Source organism: Beta vulgaris, chromosome 2, assembly GCF_026745355.1.
Source record: "Beta vulgaris subsp. vulgaris cultivar EL10 chromosome 2, EL10.2, whole genome shotgun sequence".
NCBI lineage: Eukaryota > Viridiplantae > Streptophyta > Magnoliopsida > Caryophyllales > Amaranthaceae > Beta > Beta vulgaris.
In genome coordinates, this window is record NC_079203.1 from 28,293,311 (window position 1) to 28,302,439 (window position 9,129).

General features: G+C 30.4%; 1 protein-coding gene across 1 annotated transcript; it reads left to right on the forward strand.

The window, feature by feature from the left end:
• The first annotated feature begins 2,366 nt into the window (after positions 1-2,366).
• Positions 2,367-5,747, forward strand: LOC104883571 (pectinesterase 1). Its single transcript, XM_010668115.4, is given in 6 exon segments — positions 2,367-2,497; positions 2,947-3,295; positions 4,071-4,274; positions 4,467-4,512; positions 4,515-4,707; positions 5,588-5,747. Coding segments are annotated over 6 exon segments (1,083 nt in total).
• The last annotated feature ends 3,382 nt before the right edge of the window (positions 5,748-9,129 follow it).

A 9,129-nucleotide genomic window follows, 5' to 3' on the forward strand; every position in this document is an offset into this window, starting at 1 on the left:
CATGTTGAGTTTCCCTTTTTTTATTTTGCAAAAAATAATGGTGGGGCCCAGGCCACCTAGGACCCTGCGTGGATCCGCCTCTGGTTATGATGACTTTGTCCAGCCAAATAAACAATCCCTTTCGCAATGACTATCACCTACTCTATATTAGCAACCACCTCACCACAACCACAACTCACTCATGGGTCGTTTGGTTCAAGGTATGGAATGGAAGGGAATGAAAACAAATAGAGGAGAGGATCGGTAACAAAAATGGTCAGCTTTATAGGTGTTTGGTTCAAGCATGGAATGAAAATGGAACGGTAACCATTACCACCAAATAATGTATTTTGTTACTTGAGGGGGGAGGGGGGGGGGAAGGGAGATCATAAATTGGGGGAGTCCATTACCACCATGTAATGGTGATTGACTGATCAGGGGTTAAATCAAACAAAAAAATACGGAATCGGTAATTGATTTCATATCTTGGAGCCCAAAAATCACGAACCAAACATGCTCTCAATCACAAAGCCCACCTACTGCGGAAGCAATTTGTGGTGGTAATAGGATTGGGGATCATGTTGAATATGAAAATCTTATCTCAGTATTTATGAACACTTCTCTTAATAAGGTGGTGATTGGGACGAGCCAAAAGAAAGGCGTCTTCTTGTGAGGAGTTTAGGAAAAACTTTCGAGGTAGGAAGAATGACCAATCCAACAAAAAATACTCCAAGAAATGCAGATCTGGGTCTGATTGGATGCATGGCCAAGCAGATAGAAACACTTGATTGGATGACCTGATAGGACAATACATCGGGCTCAAGTCGGACTCGGTTGGAGGCTGCATATATAGGATGTGAGTCTGATTCAAATCCTATTCGGACGACTGTTTTTTAGTGGAGACAAAGTCAAATTCTTTTTTTTCCGAATTTGAATCACTTGGATCGTCAATTGACATCCCCAATTATACGAGATGGTGAAAAAGGAATGTACAATAGTGTAGTAGTGTAATAGTTCATTTGTTGCAAGTAAATTAAAACAGAGGAAGTATCAAATATAGATACATTAACATGTCATATTTGATGATATCTCTTATATCACCTTCTCTTGCTACCTTATTTACTAGTTATTGTGAGGTCATTTTACAATAATCTATACTAGCATTTTTTTTCACACGATGCGTGCTTCGATTTATTTCTAGAAAGAACTTCGGTTCTATTCGACATAAGTAAGAGTCATAATTTGAACATTAGACATACGAAGTATAATTGTTTTTAGTTGTAAAATTTTATTGGTTTAGTCTCTATCACTTGAGTCTCTCACCAGTCTTTTTTTTTTTTTACTTTTCAAAGTTAAATTCTATTAACAAAATAGAAATTTTATTGAATGTCTTTATGATTTTTAATATTTTAATTTTTTAGTTGATTTTTGAATTAAGTATACTACTTCATAAATTGTGAAGAAAGTGGACATTTTGATTTCAAGTCAAATTTTTGTGAATATTTTTGTGAGTATGTATTGATGTTGTAGTGTATTGGTTGTAGTTTGTAAGTGAATTTTTTAGTTTTGTAAAGTTTTCTCATTCGAGTGATTTGTATAATGTAAATTATGCAATTCTATGATTTTATTTGACTTGTGAGTGATTGTTATAATTTTATTTTCAGTATTTTTGTTGAAGCCCCCTTTCATTTGTAAATGAATTGGTCATTTAGAAGGAGAAGGGGGGTAAAATAGTCTCTTCATTCGGAGACACCATAGCTCCCCCATTCCCTTATATAATAGAGATATGCTTATCATTATTTGTTAAGGTCGTGATGTTAGCGTGCAGCAGAAGTGAGGATACGCTCTTGTATCTTGATTGCAATAAGCACGATTATTTAGGCAAATCCATATTTCCCATAAACTATCGGAAAAAACTTTGTATATCTGTTAGGTGGACTACCCATTATTAATAAAAACTTGTTGAGGGTTGTGGTAATGGAATCCAACTCAATATAATTACTTTTTTATTAGTGCTCTCTTAATTGTGGGTTGTCTACCCGGTGAGTAGGTGTAGCAATGTCCTAAACTACCCACAAAATTACAGAATTTTACGGCTATTATAGTCATCTATATTCTATACTATGAAACACATAGATAAAATGCAATTCTTCCACGCAGGTTATTTTTAAGAGTATTTATCAAATTCATTATAACCTAATATTGATTCTAAAAAAAGCCTACTTATTAGCCTAATTTATTCACTCATTTTAAGCCATTGCTTTTTTAGAAAAGCTTCAACTCCCCTCAAATTTTACTATTTTTTCTTACTTTTCACCCTATATAAAATACAAGTTTTTCATAGTGATCATAACAACAACAAACTTGAGAAAAAAAAATAGACAGAAATGGCAAGAAAACTTAACATTGTTTTGGCAAGCTTTTTTCTTGTCATTTTTAGAATCGATGCACAAACGCTAATTCCAGAAAATCCAGCCGAAGTTGAGACTTGGTTTAATAATGTTGTCAAACCAATCAGGTAATGTATACTATTCCCAAATAATGTGGTTTTTTTTTCTTTCTACACTAAGTTTTTATATGGGTTATTAATGTATAATAAGGATTACTTTATTATCCATATCTTTCAAGACTACTGTACTACATTATCTATGTATTTAGAATTTTGGTCCCACGACCTAATATGTCATATACTTTATCAATTATTTCTTTTAGTTTTGTGCTACCACTTCAATTTGACAAATATACAATATCAAATTGATTAAAAATCACTTTGCTTATTACAGATACATGCCTATCAATTTTAATTTTGGTAAATGTGAAAGAAATTTTCAACCAAAGTTTCTTAAACAAGGCCAATAATTCAATGATTTTTCTAGCCTTTCCAAAATGTCTAATTTCTATCATCATTTATAATGTATATTAAAGTTTCAATATCTTTTATATGCATATTCTTTTTTCTCTATGCAGTCAAGTAAAAGGAGCATTAGAGCCTAGTGTAATAGAAGCGGAAAATGGCGGGGTGGAAACTATTGATGTGAGACAAGATGGTAGCGGAAAATTTAAAACAATAGCTGATGCCGTAAAGCATGTTAAAGTAGGAAACAAGAAACGTGTCATTATTACAATTGGTCCAGGAGAATACAGGGAAAAAGTCAAAATTGAAAGACTTCAATCATATATCACTTTTTACGGTACTGATCCTAAAAATAGGCCCACTATAACATTTGCTGGTACAGCTGCTCAATATGGAACTGTTGATAGTGCAACATTGATTGTAGAGTCTGATTACTTTGTTGCTGCAAATTTAATAATCTCGGTATGTAACACTTCTTTCTCTTTAAATTTTCGATGGTACATGATAGACCTTCTAAACTTTCAATTTTAAATAAAATTCGAATAAGCACTTAAGAAGCGATATTGGCAAGTAAGCGAAAAGGAAAAGGTAAATAATTGTAGTAAGAAATTCTTGATTAATTTAATAGATTCTCGATAGTCGTATAGGAGAGTTTTAAAGATATAGTTAAACATGGATGTTTTCTTTGTGAAAGATGAAACAAACATTGGCGACTTTCAATAATGTTTACTTCTATGTATCGAAAAAATACAACCAATATATTTCTATCTAATAGAAAATGTATTAAAAGTATACTCCTTCTGTTTCAAAGTGGAAAATATTTGAATAACCCTTTTAAAATATAAAGTACACACGATCTTCAAGGTCAAACTTTGACCATTAATTATCTTTAATATATGTTAATAGAAAATTATAAAAAATAATGTTAGTATATTATTTTTCAAGACAAATACAACAATACGATTTTTATAATTTTTATTATCATATTGTAAGATATATTTTCAAATTTCAATAAGAGATGGAAGTCTATCTAATTGGTTAGTGATTTAAAATCATAAAGTAATTATTCAATCGTAGTTTGATAAGCAAGGAAATAAATGTTGAAATATATAATTGTGATGACAATAATTTCTAAAATACCATGTTTAATAATCGAATTTAATTTTTTTTCTTATTTTTGAGTGCTAAGTTAGTGAGGCCTGAGTAAATATTCATATTTTATCTTTTATTTATGTAGAATTCTGCTCCAAGGCCGGATGGTAAAACAAAAGGAGGGCAAGCTGCTGCAATAAGAATATCTGGTGATAGATCTGCATTTTATAATTGCAAATTACGGATTTCAGACACTGTTTGTGACGATAAGGGAAACCATTTCTTCAAAGATTGTTACATTGAAGGAACAGTTGATTTTATATTTGGTGAAGCTAGATCAATATATTTGGTAATATTGACGTTCCTTTTTGCTACATGAATAACCTTATGATCATAAAGTTATTTAATTTCATCTACATCACAAGGCTTAGAATCTCATTGACCCACACAACAAAAAAAAAAAAAACATATTAAATCGTTGACACAAAATTTAGTATAGTTGAGGGACATTAATCTTATTATAATTATGTTACATGCACAGAATACTGAACTGCATGTTATACCGGGTGATCTGGAGGCTATGATCACTGCCATGCAAGGGGAAATCAAGATGGAGTTGGTGGATACTCGTTTGTCCATTGTAAGGTGACTGGGACAGGTAGTTATGCAGTTTTAGGAAGAGCATGGTTTGCAGCAGCTCGGGTTGTGTACTCTTTTTGTGACATCAGTAACGTCATCAGACCAGAAGGTTGGTCTGACAACAAAAAAGCAGCATACCAAACGTATAAACTCTCATTCTCTTGATTCATATATATATTGAAACTTTTTTTCTTATTAATAATTTTATTATGCTTGGTTTAATGATTATGTGAAATAAACTTGTGAAGACCATATTTGAGGGCCAATAATTTGTTTAAAAATTTTAAAAGATAGATAGGTGGAAACTAAAATCTTAATATAATACATAATATCCTTATAGTATAAATTTTCTTACAGAAAATTAATAACATATATGTAATTCCCTCGTACTTTTACAATTGCAATAGTTGAGTTTTTAGGCTTGTCGATACACAACTTTAATAATTAATATCTTCAATTACCTTTTATAAAAAATTATGAAACGTTTATATATTGAAAGTATATATCTTGAAAAATCCAACAAGACAGCACATATATTTTGCATTAATAAAAAGCCACAATTGATTATGATATGGTTATATGTGATACTATAAATCCATCAATTGGAATTTATAATGAATGCAAAAATACACTAAATAATTCAAGCTACACTCTTTTAGGCATTGATTTGGAATAATATAATGGGATAATAGGACTATGAATATCAAAGAAAATTTGTTTGGTCCTAAGAGAATCAAGCTAAATTGTTTTACTTATAATTTTATAAAATAAAATAATTAAAGATATCATTTTAAAATATGATAGATATTGATAATGGAGAACAAAATATACCAGCATTTAAACATTCGTGAATATCATGTATTTATAATTTGGAAATGACATAGTTTGACTTTCAAAATTAATTGGTACAATATAAGTATTGGTGAAATTAGTGTATAATAACAATTCTATGACCATGATGTTTACGATGATCAATTTTGTCACTATTAAGATATTTAAATCATCTCAATTGACTTTATGTAGGACGGTATACTTTGGAGAGTACAAAAACAAGGGTACAGGTGCGGACATAAAGAAAAGGGTGCCATATTTCAAGAATTTGACAGACCTTGAGGCAAAACAATTTATTAGTATGGAATACATTGATGCAGCCAAATGGCTACTTCCACCTCCAAAAGTGTAAAATATGTTATGCTTGAGACAACAATGGAAAGAGACGTACAGATGATTCTTAAGAAATCAATATAGCTTATTAAGTATCTAATTATAGTCTCTACGAAATAGGTAATAAGTTTGATACAAATCAACTTATTAGATAGTAAATTGATTGAAGAAATTTTTGTTTTCTTATATAGTTTTTTGGCTTTTCAATAATATCCAAAGAGGGATTTGAATAATTATTGTAACTAGCTTTAGACACCTGCAAAAATACATGTGATGATTTTCTTTTAGTTTAATCAATATAATTATATTCCGATTTTATTGAATGTGTCATTATAGTTATTATCAATATGAAAAGTACTTAATAGATCATAAGATAATATATTATGCTTTTATATTTTCCCAAGAATATGATGGAAAACAATCAAAATAATTTATGGTTAGTATTTACAAACTAATGTAATCAAAAAAAAATTCAAGATGGAATATATTATCTATTTGGGTAAAATAGATAAAAGTTTGACTCATCTAATTAATTAGACAATGTATTTTTATCGATATTATACACCCAAATCATCAGTGAGTGGTTCTAACCCATGAAAGAGTAGATAGGAAATTCCACTCAAAGTAACGAGTAACAAAATTTTGTCCCGTAATCCTTATTATAACACAATATGTTGTCCAAACATGTCTTATATAGCATGTTTCTCCGATCCATAGAGCAAACCACCATCTACTTGTGAACAACGTCCAAGGCAGGATGATAAATTGCCCTTGCTCACCGGCCAAGCACGAGAAAGTTTTTGTCATACTCTTGTATGTTTTAGGGATTGTCTATCATAAGATAACTCATTCACTATACACTTATTTTTCCCTTCATCAATCATCCAATTGTATTACATATGTATTAAAGTCAAAAAAAAAAAAAAATGAACATAAAAAATAAAATTATGGTACCCAATAATTTATTGTCTTTATTAACAGTCTGAATGTCACATCATACTTTTATTACACTATGACTTTTATAGAAAATTCGAAGTCGTCACCCTATTCATATCTTAATACAAACATTTTTATTTGATAAATCGTTTTAAAATCAATTTAAAGACATATCATTTAAAAAGATAATTACTTCATATATGTAACGCTTACTATTAAACGCATCATTTTCCATAACATAAGATAGTGTGCGAGGTCTATTATGTGGTGCAAACATCTGGAACTCGACTCCTCTTCTGTTTTACAAAATGGAGTCTTACTATTAAACGCATCATTTTCCATTTAAAGTAATCATATTCATAAGGAAGAATCTACACAAATATATACTTTCAATCAATTTTTTATTTTATTTCAGAGAACTGATATCCAAAGATGCATCTGAAGCATTATTATAACTAGCTTTAGACACATGCAAAATACATGTGAAGTTTTTCTTTTGGTTTAATCAATATAATTATATTCCGATTTTATTGAATCTGTCAATATAGTAATTATCAACATGAAAACTATTCGATAGATCATAAGATAATATATTATGATTTTATGATATTTTCCTAAGGATATGGTGAAAAACAATCAATAGAATTTATGGTTAGTATTTACAAAGTAATGTAATCCAAAAATTGTAATATGGAATTATATTATATATTTGAGTAAAATAGATAAAAGTTTGACTCATATAATTAATTATACAATGTATTTTTATCTATATTATACACTCAAATCATGAATGAGTGGTTTTTTCCCATGGAAGAGTAGATAAGCAAGATCAACGTAAAGTAACGAATAATAAAATTTTGTCCCTTAGTCCTTATTATAACACAAAATGTTGTCCAAACATGTGTCTTACATAGCCTGTTTCTCCATAAAACAAGCCTTAATCTCCTTGTGAACAACGTCCAAGGTTTGATGCTCACCGGTCAAGCACGATAAATGTTTGTCATACTCTTGTTTAAGGGATTGTCTATCGTAAGATAACTCATTCATTATAAGCTTATTTTTCCCTTCATAGATCATCAAATTATATTAGATATGTATGAAAGTCAAAACAAATAATGAACATAAAAAACATAACTATGGTACCCTATAATTTATTATCTTCATTAACTGTCTGAATCCCCCACAATTCTTTTATTACACTATAATTTTTATAAGAAACTCGAAGTCGTCACCCTATTAATATCTTAATAGGGATATTTTTATTTGCTAGATTATTTTAAAATCAATTTGAAGACATGTCATTCAAAAAAATGATGAGTTATATATGTAAGGCTTTTTTAAAAATTTGTCTTTCATAACATGAGATAGCGTTCAACATTTGTTAAGAGGTGCGAAAATCTGGAACTCGTCTCTTCTTATGTTCTACAAAATAGGGTCTTACTAAATGCATCATTTTCATTTTAAGTAATCATATTTATAAGAAGGAATTTACACATATTGTTAGTCTTGGACGAACACTTAAGCAACTACAAGAGGGGGGGGGGGATTGAATTGTAGTTAGAGAGATTTTCAAACTTTTTGCGGAAATAAAAGAATGATTAAGTAAGAAAGAAATAATTGCATGAATTAAGAAAGAACTAGGAACACGAGATTTTTACAAGGAAAACTTCATAGGCCCAATAGGAAGAAAAAACCATGACCACGAAGGATAATGACTCAATTCTCTTTAATAACTTTTAGGCCAAAAGACTCTCTTTTGTACAACCTAAACTCGGACCAACTCTGTTCCTCTAGGAACTGGTTACCTGTCAGCCTGTTCCCCCTTAACAGTTGACTTCTCCCTTGACTTCACTCAAAGCCTTTTCTTTTTCTCTCTTCTCTTTCTCTTTCTCTTTTTCTCTCAAATTGATTATTACTGACTTAGATTCACTCAACCCAATCTATAATGCATCAATTTCTACGAAGAAGAAAATCGAATGTACTTTCTCTAAGAATATTATATAAAATTTAGAAAGTATATCTAAAAGATCCGTTAAAAATGTCTATTTGTAGAGACCTATTTTCCCAAGCACTTCTCCACGATTTTCTCCAAAAACATCTCCATGATCACACGTAGCTTCAGCTAGTTCTCCATAATCTGTCCGTTGCATTTTCTTACCGTTGGCAGTTTGTTCAGTTTGACTTTCACGATCTCAGCCACTTCTCCACGTTCACACGCCTCACAAATAGTTAGGTTGTTGCGGTTCCTAAATTATAGGAACTACCTCAACGTTCTTTTTGCAAGCGCCTCCTTAGGTTAGTGTTTTGCGGCTCCTAGATTGTAGGTAACAAAAGATGCTGCACATACACTAACTAAAAACAATATTATGGAATCTTAATATTTTCATTTGTTACATCCATAATATTAATCGGATACCACAAATAAGTTATAAACAACTTAATCTTGATTAAACACCTAATCAATT